The sequence below is a fragment of the Heterodontus francisci genome, chromosome 2, assembly GCF_036365525.1.
Source record: "Heterodontus francisci isolate sHetFra1 chromosome 2, sHetFra1.hap1, whole genome shotgun sequence".
Classification (NCBI taxonomy): domain Eukaryota; kingdom Metazoa; phylum Chordata; class Chondrichthyes; order Heterodontiformes; family Heterodontidae; genus Heterodontus; species Heterodontus francisci.
The window spans coordinates 119,633,323-119,648,974 of record NC_090372.1 but is presented as its reverse complement, the minus strand read 5'-3'; the positions used below and the strand labels follow the sequence as shown (position 1 = coordinate 119,648,974).

Here is a 15,652-nt window from a genome sequence, read left to right as displayed (position 1 = left end):
TCACCCCTGCACTTTCTATACTCCTCTGGGCTTTCTAAAGATTTTTGTGGTCATCATAAGCCTTCTTTTTCTGCTTTAACTTACCCTGCAAGCTTCTAGATAGCCAGGGGGCTCTAGATTTGGCAGTACCACTCTTTATCTTTGTGGGGACATGCCTACACAATGCCTGTAGTATCTTGCTTTTGAATGTCTCCCACTGGTTTGCCACTAATTTTCCTTCAAGTAGCTGTATCCAGTCCACTTTCGCCAGGTCACCTCTCAGTTTCTTAAAATTTGCCTTCCCCCAATTTAGAACTTTTACTCCTATTTTATCTTTGTCCTTTTCCACAATTATGCTTAAGCTTATAGTCACTATCTCCAAAATGGTCACCTACTGTTACTTCCTCCACCTGCCCAGCTTCATTACTGAAGACTAAATCTGGAATTGCGCCCCCTCTCGTTGGGCTTGTTCTGTGCTGGATAAAAAAGTTTTCTTGAACGTAGTCCAAGTATTTTGACCCCTCTGTGCCCTTCACATTGTTTGTATCCCAGTTGATATTGGGGTAATTGAAATCCCCAACTATTATTGCCCTATAGTTTTTGCACTCAGAAATTTGCCTACATATTTGTTCTTCTACCTCCCTCTCACTATTTGGGGGTCTGTAGTACACTCCTAGTAGTGCGGCTGCCCTTTTTTATTTCTGAGCTCCACCCATATGGCCTCATTTGACGATTCATTTAGCATATCAACCCTCCTCAAAAGCTGTTATTGATTCCTTAATTAATAATGCTACACCCCGCTCCTTTTTTATCTCCCTCTCTATCTTGCCTGAAAACTCTATATCCATGGATGTTGAGTTGTCATTCTTGCCCCTCCTTAAGCCAAGTTTCCGTTATAGCAACAATATCACATTGCCATATGTCTATCTGTGCCTCAGCTCATCAACTTTATTTACTATACTCCTTCCATTTAAATAAATACCCTTTAACACTACCAAAACCAGTGGTCAACTGGCATTTTCACTTAACTGTGTTGAGTCTAGAACACTGTATAATCCATAAGATTTTTAGTCATTAAATATCTCCTATGGAGATGGGAGGAAGAATTCCTCTGATGGTTATACACAACTATATTGTAAATATGTGCAGAAAAGATCTTCTTTGTTCAATATTTCTAGACAGACTGTAGAAGCATTCTGCAAGAACATGTTTACAATCTCAGCAGAAATACTGAACAGGGGAACCCTTCACAGATGCACCAATTCAATACATAGGCATCAGAGGAATTATTAATGCATTCTTTCTACTTTACCACTGCCTTAGAATGGAGAGGCTTGGCACTATCTTTAATCAAATGCTAAAAAGTTATATTTAAAAGAAAAAATAGAGTAATTAGAAAATCCAAGACTCTAAAAAAACAATGAGGATATGTGCTCTAAAATTAATTTCATCCATTCCAAACTACTTTTGTGAAATCAGTGGGCTGGATTTTAAGAGCCCGCCGTCGCTCCTGGCGACGAGCTCAAAAAAGGGTGGCCCGCGCACGCCAAAGAGCTGCCATGATCTCCCACATGGTGGCTCATTTAAATAGCCGGGGCGGCCCACCCCCACCCACCACAGTCACGTGGAGGGGGAGGCTGTCCGATGCCAGCAATGCGTCAGCTGCCTGTACGCAGGTGCTGGCGCCGTTTTTAAAGGTCAGCCAGCCCTGCCACCTAATTTAAATTTTTAAAGACACATCCCTCCCAAAATTTATCAAATAAAATTCTAAAGACCCTTTCCCACCCTAAATAACAATTGCATTAACTATGTACCCTCACCCCCCCCAAAAACACTTAACTTTTAAATTTGACCTTCCACCCCCAGACTACACAAAGTTTGAAGTTCACACCTTCCCAACATCTCCTACACTCATTACATTTATTTGACCCCATCTCCCCGCACCCCCCCCTCCACCACACTGGAAATCTTAACTCCTCCCACCCCCCCACCAGTGTCACGTTCGCTTTCCCCAGACAGGGAATTGAAGGCATGGGAGTGCCGGCTGCCACATTGAGGATCACGGCAGGCCCGGACGATGGCAGGTAAGTTCATCTAAATTTATTCATTTCATTGATTTAAATATGTAGATGCAAGTCCCATCGCCCAGCGACGAGGGGGCTGCCACGGAGCCTCGCTGCTGCCAGGAGGATTGGGCCGGGCCCTCCTGGCATTAAGCTCCGTGGCGGGCCTCTGCCGCAACCATCTTCCGGGCCACCCTCCCAACCTGGCCAAGGTGCCTGATGTCATGGGCTTGGTAAAATCTAGCCCAGTATCTCATTCACATCTCTTTACTAAAGATACCATTTGGCATCACAACATGGAAAGACACTTTCTACTACAGACTTGCAGTTATGGTTTGTAGGTTATATATACAAAAAGAAACCTAATTAAATTAAATCCACATGCAGGGAGTGTCATGTGAACAAGTCATAGTGAAACAACCCATCAGTTTTAAGAGAGCACAATCAATGAGCATTAGTAAATATGACTTATTCTGTGCCAACCTTCATATATTCAATGCATGGCTGGGGCAGACCATCTTCAAAACCCTTACTTTTGAGTACACATTGCTTGCCAACCTTTTGTTAAAGGGCCAACTTAGAAGGAATTTCTCAACCCTGCCTGTTTGTGTGGTTTGGCCTCTTCACCCTACAATGCCAAGGTGCTGCTTCTTGCTACAGTTCACTGCACTCCATACAGTTGCAATACTGATGCTACTTGTTTTCTTGCTGGGATCAGAAACTACAGTGGGAATTAAGCCAAATTAAATTTTTATTAAAGAAAAGAAAAACTTGCATTTATATGGTACCTTTCCCCAAAATGCTTTACAACAAATGAAGTATGTTTGTAGTGTAGTGATCGTTGTAATGTGGCAGCCGATTTGCACACAGCAAGCTCCCACAAACAGCAATGTGATAATGACCAGAGAATCTGTTTGCGTGATATTTGTTCAGTGATAAATATTGGCCAGGACACCAAGGATAATTCCCTTGCTTTTCTTTGAAACAGTGCCATGAGAGAGCAGACAGGGCCTCAGTTTGACATCTCATCCAAAAGACAGCATCTCCGAAAGAGCAGCACTCCATCAATAATGCACTGGAGTGTTATCCTTGATCTTTGTGCTCAAGTCTTGGAGAGGACTTAAACCCACAATCTTCCGAGTCACAGGTGAGAGTGCTACCAACTAAGCCACAGGGGACACCAACTACTATTAATTACTAATAATAAAAACAGTAAGTGCTGGAAATACTCAACAGATCTGGAAGCATCAGTGGAGAGAGAAGCAGCGTTAACATTTCAGGGGTCTGTGACCTTTCAGCAGAACTATTTTATTTTACTATTAATTACTAATGGCTGGACAAGCCATGATTGAATATTCTTCTGTGATACATTTTGAAAATATTACTTTTAGGTTGGTTATGGTTTCATTTCACAGCATATGAACATATTTAGCCCCCACTAACGATAGTTTGTCTTTGTGTATGCAGTTGGTTTTCATAGTAAAAAGCCATAATACAAAGAAATAAGATGTACCTTATGAACTAGTAACACCAGTAAATCTGTGAAGCAATAACAACTTGTACTAATTTCAAACTAGCAGTAACGCAAGAAATGGCTTTGGAGCCAAGAACTAAATCTTCAAGGCCTTTTAATTTTTATGATGAGCATAACAAAGCCAACTAATAAAATTCAAAGCCATAAATCAACTGCTTGAGATCAGCAACGTGCTTGGCTCAAATTTACTACACTCTGCCCCAGCTGGTATGTTGCACACTGCCTTGGTGTTTGTTTGCAGTCTGTGATCCTGGTGCAAGCTCTTTGAATTATTCTTAGCCATACTTTTGTAGTGGGCCTTGTTTTTTAAGACTCGCAGCCATGGAAATGCCACACGCTTCAACCAACAGCTCCGTTTTCCAGTCAGATTTCTGAAAGCAGTACTGTATGAAATATTGCAACATCTGTCTCGACTGGCCCCATTCTTGACTACTGCTACCAGAAAAATGTTTACTTTTTTTCCCTGCTGGGTTCAGTTGCTTATTTTAGAGACCGACAGTTGATACTGGAGTCTATGTTTTAATGGGTAAAATGCGAATGACTTGTTTTATTTTGTTGTTGATTATTTTCAGTCAAGTCAAGCATATGTCTCTTTTGATTTCAGGGCAGTAATTTCAGAATCCTCCATGTATTTTCCATTTAAGTGTTCACTATTGCTGTCCTGATGATACAGGTAAACAGGAACCTCTGTGATAGATGTCGCTGTATACGAGGTCGAACGCATGGAGCAGTGCTCACGACGCCGTTGGCCCAGCTGCATTTTATATTGCACCCACTGCCTCTTCAGAGCTGCCTGCATCTAAGGTTTGACAGAAAGCATGGAAATTCATCATTTGTTTGACACCATTAGCTTTGGTTTTACGTACATTATGGGGAGCAGTAACAGTTTGGTGCTTTAAAGCCTCTTGCTATTTCAAGAATATTCTGGGCTAACACTTCAGACAGAGGAAATAGCAGTGGAGATTCATGATGTCAGGTGTCTGCCCCCTTTGCTTGATAAGCATTTCCTGGGTAACCTCAGGAAACACCCACCCTGAAACAGGTAGCAGCATTTAGATATGTTACAAGGGCCCAGATGTGCTACCATAATGTGGCTTGCACAACTTTCCTGTGTTCCTGCCTGGCTTCCCCAGCATAGAAAACTTTCCAGAGGCTCCTCCATGAGATTTAAGGGCATCTGGCTTATGTTTTTTGGCAGCAGTCAGACGGCCCAAAACCACCAGCACTTTGTGTTTCTATAAGCCCAAGTAGGGGCAGGGGGACAGGCGGAGGGAAGAAAAGTGTAAATCACTACTTAATATATATTTTAATATTAATTTTTATCTCCACATTTGTTACATTGTTAAATTGCTTTACAACATTTTCAATTCTTCCTAAATCAAACATGATTTTCTTGCATTTGTCTCAGCTGACAGATTTCTCTCCAGCCCTTTAAACCCGCAGTTCCCTTCAAAAAAAAAAGTTCAGCGAAGAGTAACAAAGAATTTCTGTGATTTCAGGTTATAATTTAGGAGCAGAGATGCAGAACTGAACTTATTGTCATTTGAGGAAAGATTGAGAGGGTATTTTAACTGCTGAGAGGCTTAGGTGCAATAAGCAAACTGTTTGATTTAGACTGTAAATACAGTTTGAGAAGACATGGGTTTAAAATGAATAAACTGTAAGAGCAACTAGAGATGAAGAGAATTATTTTGCCCAGTGTTCAGCTATATAAAACAGACTGGCAAAAAACTGCTCAGAGTCTCAATTAACTACTTCTACGAGAAGTTCAGTAAGTATCTGAATGAAAACAGGGTTTTAATTTATAAACATACAGGTAGCCTGGAAGCATGAGACATGGTGGTTGATCTAGTACTGGGATTGGGTGGCTGTAGAAAAAGGAGCTTTCCGTGGAGTGTAGCTGGCCAGAGTTGAATACTAGAGAAGATAAATGAATAATTTGGAGTTTTGTCTGATTACCAGGGAGCATCTCTCTAAACAATTCCCTCAGGAAATTAAATGGGAAGGGAGGATTCATGATAAGGTAGATTGTACACAGTTTCTGGAAAGAAGTTGGGCTGAATTTCCTGTTCTTGAGGCATGGGGCCAAACATTTCTATTTTCACTAATTTTATTGAAAAGGTCAATGTGGAATTTGCAAAGTCACAAATTTTGGGTTTTCTTGGATAATATGCGAGGTGAAAATACTACACTAGTGCAGAAGGATTGCCTATGTCAGGTTGGGTTTATGCAAAAGTGACATTCCTTTTGCTGACAATTGTAGTGAATAAATTAGTAGGAAACCTCAATTTGAACTCGCCCCTACTTTTTTTGGTTAAAATTATGAATAGGAGTAGTTTCATCCCCACTTTTGACACATAGAGCAGGAAGCAATACCCTGCATATACACTGTGCCATAACAGACAAGAAAATGCTTGATGCTGACTGCCAAAGTGTTCTATTCTCTACCAATCACATTCCCCACCAATCACATTCCCCAGCTTGACAAACATAAAATTTCACAGTTAAGTGTTTTCATCATTTATTCATTCCCCAAATGCTCCTTGTTCATTACCAATTGCTTCTTTTAGATTTTTCCATCTGTTTCTCATTTTCTGTTTTACAACCAGACCACTTCAGAAGGTATTAATAATTAATCATGTATTGTGGGATTGGAGTCATTTGCAGGGGTGGTAGATACCCATTAAAGAACCAGTGGGATTTAATGACAATCCAGCAGCTTTCATGGTCATTTTTTTAGTGCTCACCCACAGGTTACCAGATTTGTTGAAGTCAATTATCATAAATTACCATGGTGGGATTTATACTCACATCTTTCTATCTTATTAGTCTAGTACTATCACCACATGGCAATCATGCCCAAGTGCCCGTCATTTATTCTCCAAATGCTTTCCTCTTGTTCTTTAAGTACTCTTCATTCGTTTGCAAGTGCAGCTCATTCATTCCTCAAACACTCATTTATTTTCTGAATGCACATTAATGCATGCCCTAGTGTTCCTTATACATTCTTCCAGTGACCCTCATTTATTCTTCAAGCTTATTTATCTGTGAATTTTCCAACTGCTGCTCATTCATTCTCTAAGCAACCCATAATGATTCTCTGTAAGACATTTTTCATTTATACACCTTGGCCTCAATAGTCAATCAATGTCATGTTGAACATACAAATAGTTTTCAGCTAGCTGAATTTTTGGAGATTTGCTTGGTGTGAGAAAATAGATAATTTTGCATTTAAATAGTCAAAACACCTTTGCCCTTCATACAATGAATTCTTTTTGATGCACAAAACTTTTTATTGTGTCTGGTTTAAAAGTAACAGCCTTCATAAGGATTTGAATATGCCAAAGAGTTTTTGTGAGATTTTTTTTTTTTACTTAATTATGTTAACAACTACTTTTGGGAGAAAGGATAATTCAATCACATGCAATGGTGTATCACAGGCATAGGGAGCCAGCAATACTTTATTCCCTGTTTTTTTCTCCACCAAAAAGACTGTAAGAGATTTTACTCTTATTCTTACTCTGAGTACAATCCCCCAAAGTGATAATATGTTACGGTTCATTAATAAGCAGATCATTACAAGAAAATGATCTGAGTTGTCAGGTAAGTGAGCATTAATGTGGAATAAAAAAACTGATGTTCCTAGAAGAAGTACAGGAGGACAGAAGTACCAAATAACTTTGTACATCTTCATTAATAGTTTACTGTTGTGTTTGTCCCACACAGTTGTAAGATGGTGATTACCATTGGTACTATTATTGGACAAATGCATAACATGTTCATATAACATTCTTCTGGCCACTATTTTAAAGTTAAAATAGCAGACAGGGGTGTATCATACAATTAGTTGCTAATGTTACCAACAATAATTTCTAGCCAATAAATTGTTATTCATAAGGGCTAAAAGGATTAAATTGTGAGGACAGCTTGCATAGAATATGCTGTATTCCCTCAAGTATAGAAGATTAAGGGTTGATCTAAATGAAGTGTTCAAGATAATTAAAGAATTTTATAGGGCAGATAGAGGGAAACTGTTTCTGGGAAGTCCAGAACAAAGGGGCATATCCCTAAAATTAAAGCTAGGCTGTTTAGGGGTGATGTCACAAATCTCTTCTTTACACAAAGGGTAGTGAAAATCTTCTGGAACTCTCTGAGCTAAAAAGCTGTTCAGGCTGGGTTAACTGAAAATTTCAAAACTGAGATTGATAGATTTTTATAAAAGCAAAATACTGCAGATGCTGGAAATCTGAAATAAAAACAAAGTGCTGGAAATACTCAGCAGGTTAGGCAGCATCTGTGGAGAGAGAAGCAGAGTTAACGTTTCAGGTCAGTGACCTTTCACACATTAACTATGCTTCTCCCTCCAAAGATGCTGCCTGACCTGTTGAGTATTGATAGATTTTTGTTAAGCAAGAGTATTAAGGGTTACAGAACCAAAGGGCGGTATTTTATTTAGGCGACAGAGGTCTTGGCCATTTGCTGAAGAGCCGGCGAGAGCCCCACGTCATCTCTTTGCAGGAAGGTCTGCCACATCATGTGCTAATCAGGCACTTTACTGGGCAGCAGTGGGCCTTCCCTAGGTTTCAGAGGCTGGCAGCTCTTTTATTGAGCAGCACCACCACGGAGGCAGTGGCTGCTGCCGGTAATGCATCCACCCAAGGCCCAGGATTGTGGAGGGACCCAGGCCACAGGTGAGTCATGGCCGGAGGGGTTTTGTGGGGTGGAGATTGTGGAGTAGGGGATGTAAGGAGGTGGGCAGCAAGAGCAGGGGTGTGGCTCACAGCAGCCACGCCACCCTTTCCCGATGCCAGATCCCTCAATCAGGCACTAAGTGCCTTTGGACGAGGGACCCCCTCAGGGGAGCCGGCAAGCAGCCCACATGGTTTTGCTTGCCATGCTCCCAGCGTGGCGACAGGTTCGCCAGCCATTGGGCTAATACCGGTGGTGGCGGGATGAGGCCCTTATTTGGGTATTAATTGCCCACTTAAGGACCTCAATTGGCAGTGGAGCAGGAAGCCAGTCCACGGGCCTGTCCGCCACAGACTTAATTGGGGTGGAGGCGGGAAGTTGGTGGGGTCCCCATCCGCCACCATCCGGCCCAATTAAATCTCTCCCCACCTTCAAACTTGCCTTGGGGGAAGAGCATAAAATCCAACCCAAGGTGTGTAGATGAAGTTAAGATAAAGTTCAGCCATGATCCAACAAAAGGTGGAACAGGCTCTGGGGTCTGCCATTGTTCCTATGTTATGAATATTTTATAACAACATCTTGTGATTCTTTATCAACTCACGTGCAGACACATCTCAATCCAATTTAGAGGTCAATGGACACTGAACAGCAGGAAGAAAGCAGTAAAGCGGATTTGGAGGGTGGTGGTGGGTTGCACCGTGGACTTCAGTGAGCACTTAGGGACGTCCTGAGGTTGTGAAAAGCATTAAAATAAATGCAAGTCTTTCATTTTTTCTGAAGACAAGAGTACAGTCACTAGGATGCTAGGAACATAGTGTGAGAGTTTGGGCATAATATGGAAAGTCATGATTATCAATGCTGGAACAGACGGTGCAGGGAACAGAGAGGCTACTTTCAAAGGTGCACACAATTAATATAAGGAATACTTTATTTTATGTTAGGATTATGGTGTAGTTAATATATGTATGTACCTAAATATTTAACCAGCCCAAATAATCCTATTATCTAATTTTGTCCCTGTATCTGTCGTGTTACATCATTCGCCCAATATTTTAAGTATTATATAATTTTCATAGTGAACTGCCCACAGTTGCGGTTCTCTAACTTTTGTACTGACTGAATAATGTTTCATTTGCACTTCTTGGTATGTCTTGCAGACTCTTGCAGAATTGTGCTTTCTGTCTGGGTCCTTGTTTCTCAGTTGTGCAGCTGTGTTTCTTTTGCCAGCTCTCCTGATGAAGTTGATTTATGCTGACATTCAGCCTCACGGGTGTCGCTTGCTCCTGCTACCTTGCAGGACTGGCCATTTTTTACTCGGAAGCCTAGGCTGAGTGTTAACAGGGTATCCAACTGTGGGAGCATCACAACTAAATACAATCCTATCCTCATACAACTTACACTTTAAAACAGAGGCAACTGGATGGCGATCAAGCGCGAAACCCGTTATTAATGATTTTCTCCCCCTCAGTCCCAGGACACTGAGGCAAATTTTAGTACCCCTACTGTTACCCAGTTGAGATCATTAACTCAGCTTAAATAGAAACTGGACTTAGAACCTTCTAGTTTGTATGACTTGGCTACTTGCTTTTTTAACCTAATATTATGTTTAATGTAGTAATGATTTTGCTTCAGATGTCATGCTATGTGACTGTGATAAAGGAAAACTTAGCCTCCTCATCCTTCTTGACCTGTCTGCAGCCTTAGACATGGTTGACCACACCATCCTCCTCCAATGCCTCTCCATTATCATCCAGCTGGGTGGGTCTGCTCTCACCTGGTTCCATTCTTATCTATCTAATTGTAGCCAGAGAATCACCTGCAAAGGCTTCTTTTGCTGCTCCCACACTGTTACCTCTGGTGTCCCCCAAGGATCTATCCTCAGCTCCCTCCTATATCTCATCTACAGGCTGTCTCTCGGCAACATCATCTGAAAACAGCGTTAGTTTTCACATGCATGCTGACAACACACAGCACTACCTCCCCACCAAGCTCTGGAATTCCCTCCCGACATCTCTCTGCCTCTCCACCTCACTTTCTTCCTTTAAGACACTCCTTAAAACCTACCTCTTTGACCAAGCTTTTGGTCATCCGACCCAATATCTCCTTTTGTGGCTCGGTGTCATACTTTGTTTGATAATGCTCCTGTGAAGTACCTTGGGACGTTTTATTATGTTAAAGGTGATATATAAAGTAAGTTGTTGTTGTCATCCCCAACTGACATGGGGATGCAAAACCTTCATCTGCCTCATTAAAAAGACCATTTTCTTCCACCTCTGCATGGCTACCTATCTTTGCCCCAGCCCTCCTGCTCTGCTGCCAAAACCCTTAAGGCTTGACCTCACTTGTTTGCTAAGGGAAATATATCCTATCCACGCTATCTAGGCCCATCATAAGTTTATACACCTCAATTAAACCTCTCCTCAGCCTCCTCTGTTCCAAAGAAAACAACCCCAGCCGATCCAATCTTTCCTCATAGCTAAAATTCTACATTCCTGGTAACATCCTTGTAAATCTCCTCTGTACCCTCTCTTGTGCAATGATATCCTTCCTGTAATGCGGTGATCTGAACTGTGTGCAGTATTCTAACTGCGGTCTAACTAGTATTTCATACAGTTCTAGCATAACCTCCCTGCTCTTATACTTCAGCCTCAGCCAATGAAGGAAAATATCCTGTATGTTTTCTTGATCACCTTATCTATCAGTCCGGCTACCTTCAGGAATCTGTAAACATGCACTCCAAGGTCTCTCTGTTCCTCTACAGGTCCCTATGCTCCTCTGCACTTCTCAGAATCCTACCATTTATTGTGTATTCCCTCACCTTATTTTCCCTCTCCAAATACATTACCTCACACTTAACTGGATTGAATTCCATTTGCTATTTGTCTGCCCACTATTGACCACCAAATCATTGATATACACCACAAAAAGCCCTGCAGAAAATGCCTTGCAGTCACAAAAATACCCGTCAACCATAACCTTTGCTTCCAGCCACCGAGCCAATTTTGGATCCAACTTGCACTTTTCCTTGGATCCCATCAGCTTTTAATTTTCTGACCAGTCTGCCATGTGGAACCTTGTCAAAAGCCTTGCTAAAATCCATGTAGACTACATCAAATGCAGTACCCTCATTGACCCTCCTTGTTACTTCCCCAAAACATTCAATCAAGTTAGTCAGTCATGGCCTTGCCTAATATATCCATGCTGACTGTCCTTGATTAAACCAGACCTTTCTAAATGGCATTTTATACTCTCTCTCAGAACATTTTCCAGTAACTTTCCAACCTGATGCAAGGCTGATGGGCCTGTTAATTAGTCAGTCTATCCCTGCATCCCATAAGTAATAGCACAATGTTAGCAGTCCACCAACCCTCTTACACCACACCTGCAGCTACTGAGGATTGGAAAATGATGGTCAGAACCTCTGCTATTTCTTCCGTTGCTTCCCGTAGCAGGCTTGGATACATTTCATCCGGGCCTGGTGATTTATCCACTTTCAAAGATGCTAAACACCTTAATATTTCCTTCCTTACTATGTTTATCCAATCCAATATTTCACATTCCTCCTCCTTAACTCCAATGTTTGCATTGTTCCCCCTCTTTTGTGAAGACCGATGCAAAATGTTGATTGAGAACCATGCCCACATCTTGCGCTTCCACACACAAGTTACCCTTGTGGTCTCTAACAGGCCCTACTCTTTCCTTAGTTATCCTCTTGCTCTTTATGTATTTATAAAATATCTTTGGGTTTTCCTGCCAATATTTTTTCATGTCCTCTCTTTGCTTTCCTAATTTTCTTTTTAATTTCACCCCTGCGCTTTCTATCTTGCTCTAGGCTTTCTGCAGTATTGAGCTTTTGGCATCTGACAGAAGCTTTCTTTTTTTTTGCTTTATCCTACTCTGTATGCTCTGACATTCAGAAAGGTCCAGATCTGGGAGTCACAGGGCTAGATTTTACCAGCCCTCCGACATTGGGATCATGGCGGTGTGGGGGGGTTTGGTCTGGAAAATTCTGCCAGGAGAGGCCCGCCTCGACCCCTGACACCAAGAAGAACTTGCCGCATTTTACAGGCGACAGTGGGACCCCAGTGCAGTCCCCTCGCCCCTACCGCTGCTCGGCAGCAGCACCCCAATTACCATATGTAAAACACTACTTACCCTTCCTGATTATGCGTCCCACTGCCTCTCGCTCCACAGTTCCACATTTTTCATCCTGTTCACGAATATGAAAAGTGGACATCAGAAGTATGAGTAATCGCTCACAGTGCAGATAAGTCTGGATAGATTGGGGTCTCAACTCTGCATAGTGGAAGGGAGGTGGGAGGGGGGATGGTTTTACAGGGTGCACATCTGCAGATGTGTAGGGAGCCACTGCATTTCCGCCCACCATAAAGGTTGGCCTCTCTGTGCCATTGATTGCCTTTGTCAATGAAGGAGCAATGGCACTCCAGTCACCCTGTATGTGGGGAGTGTGCCAGAAATGGTAGGCACGTAAACTTATATGTCTGGTGGGCCAATTGATGCAGCTTGTACAATCTTTACATGGTCAAGCGGTGCCACTTTTAGTGGGAGCTAAGACGGGCAATGCCATACCATGCCACTTAATTGATGTATGAAAGCACCTGATGTACCAGTCAACATCAATCTCTGCCCTGTTAGATACCTTCAAAGAAGTGAAGGAACCGAGTTTAATTGTAACCTTGTGATGGAGGTGTTTCACCCAATATGCATTTTCCCGCTTCTCGTGACGATCCATATGCGCTGCAGGCAAAAACAGCAGGCAGTTGCAGCCCACGTAGAGGTCCCGGTCGTGTGCAGCAGCAGCCCCCAAGGAGAGCTCGCCACTACAGATTGCCGTGCATCTGCAGGTCCCGCATGCCAGACCTGCAGACGTCAGAGCGCCAGTGACAGAGGCGACTGCAGATGTCGAGAGAGGCGGTGACACATCTCTGTGCCCTGCTCAACGACGACCTGCAGATCATGGGCTTCGGTGGACATCCTATGCCTCTGGTCCTCAAAGTGACAGCAGCTCTTAACTTCTACGTCTCTGCATCATTTCAGGGGCCCACCGGAGACCTTCGTGGGGTCACACAGTCAGCAGTGCACTGCTGCATCAGGCAGGTCACCGATGCCCTATACCGGAGGGCTGGTGACTATATCCACTTCACGAAAGACCCTGAGAGCCAGGCCCAGAGGACCATTGGTTTTGGCTCCATCGCAGGATCCCCACAGGTGCAAGGGGTCGTAGATTGCACCCATGCGGCCATTAAGGCCCCCGCCGGGTGACCAGCTGAATACGTAAACCGGAAGGACTTCCACTCAATTAACGTGCAGCTCGTTTCACCAGAAACACTTCATGCAAATCTATGCCTAGTTTCCAAGCAACTGCCATGATGCCTTCATCCTGCGCCAGTCCCAGTTACTATTGCTGTTCACTGAATTGGGTCAGAGGGAGGGGTGGCTTTTTGGAGACAAGGGCTACCCCTTGCAGACATGGCTCCTGACACCAGTGAGACACCCCAGCACTGCTGCAGAGGAGAGATACACGCCAGCCACGGAGCTACAAGAGCCACCACTGAGTGGGCGATTGGCATGCTGAAAATGCGGTTCTGCTGCCTGGATAGATCAAGTGGTGCCCTGCAGTATGAACCAGAAAGAGTAGCTTGTATTGTTGCTGTCTGCTGTGCTCTGCACAACTACGCACTCAATAGGGGGAGACTTTGCAGGATGAGGACATTGGTGAGCAGGACTCATCCTCTGACAATGAGGACTTACAGCAGGAAATGCACATGGGAAGACAGAGAGCATCCAGCCATCACATGCAGGGCGAGCAGTGAGCTAGGGATGCATGGCAGCACCTCATTGATCAAAGGTTCTCCACGCTACAGGAACCACCATGGGCTCTGTAAGCCACACAGCACCCTCATTCACCTGTTGTGCAGCAGTCCGCATCTGCAACATCTTTGCATCTACCATTACTGGCAGCAGCAGACTGAGCTATTGTCCATGTCACTGCATCCGTGGAGATGCACATGAGTAATATTGACATGGCAATGATGTTATTCCATACATTGGCAGTTCTGAAAGGCCAATGATGTAATGGGAGGAGATATGATAGGTACATGCTGGCACATGTCATTCACACAGTAAAAGCAACATACACATTAGTGAAGATGATTTTGATTTTGACCTTTCGACATTGTTGAGTTACCCGTGCAGACCCATTTGTGTCATGGTGTTTTTTGGAAACACTTGCAGGTGCTGTCTTGTGGTGCCACTTCTGAGCTAGCAGCCTGACTGGAGGGAGGCTGCTGATCACATTGCCCTTTGGCTGTGGATGACTTTGGCGGTCGTTCTCTGTGCGTACGAGGCCTGGAGGGCCCAACTGGCTGGGAGAATCCTGCGTCAGTGCACAACTCTCCTCAGACTTCATGGCTGCTGGAACTTGACTCACCAGCACAGGGGCCGGTGGCCATAATGGATGCACCTTGAGGGGGAACCCCAGATATGGTGTGCAGGCTCACATCCTCCATCTCAAGGCTTGTTTGAACCTCTCTTCTCTCCCAGGAAGGACCAGGGCAGGGACAGTCTCCATGCCCCAGTCTCTCTTTCGCCTTGCTACTGATTTGTGGATCTTATGGCCTCGGCGAGGGGTTGCAGGTCAACGCGTATTAATGGAATGTGACTCAGCAGGAGGGCCACCGCTGTCTCCATGTATGACGCCATGTACTCAAATGCCTGGGACACGGCAGCCGTTAAGGCCTGGTCGGACTCCCCCATCATCTGCCCAAGGCTGCACATGGCTTGTGGCATCTCCACCACATATTGCCACAACTGCTGCTGTAGCTCGAGCATGCCCTGTGCTGTCCACAACAGAGGGTCATCAGTAGCCTGGGGCTCAGCATGAGCCTGGTCACTCACAGCCCTCCAACTGCCTGGGGCCTTGGCTTCTCGGTTTCAGTCAGCTGCTTGGGCGTGTCTGCCGTACTCTCACCAGCTTGTGAACATGACTGTAAGCCCGACCGGATTCCCACCAAGGTGACTGTATCTGAGCTGGTGGAAGGTGTGGGAGTGTCATGGGACGCTGCTTCCTCTGAGGATGTCTCTCCCTGAGGTGCATGAGGTGTCCTGGGCCGCCATTGCCAACTCAGAGGGCTGACCTGCAAGATACAATGAGAAAAGCACACTGTCAGTCTTCATGGTGAGCATGCAACAATTGTGACAGCAGTGTGCCAAACAGCATGATTTTCACACTGATCATTGTGTATAACAAACAGCTGTGTGTTCACCCAGGAGCCTGAGTTCAACGGCACCGACTGCACGGTCCACATGTGTCGCAGTCAGAGGGCCTCCTCCTCAGACTGTGTCAGCGTCTGCATATCTGGCACTC

At 44.1% G+C, this 15,652-nt stretch overlaps 1 protein-coding gene across 1 annotated transcript in view; it reads right to left on the bottom strand.

The window, feature by feature from the left end:
• Positions 1-3,376: 3,376 nt before the first annotated feature.
• The window catches only part of calcr (calcitonin receptor), a 346,460-nt gene continuing 334,184 nt past the window's right edge, over positions 3,377-15,652 (bottom strand). The window contains exon 13 of the mRNA XM_068051371.1: positions 3,377-4,375. Coding sequence (XP_067907472.1) covers positions 4,154-4,375 — 222 coding nt within the window. The 3' untranslated portion in view covers positions 3,377-4,153. The remainder of the gene's footprint in view (positions 4,376-15,652) is intronic.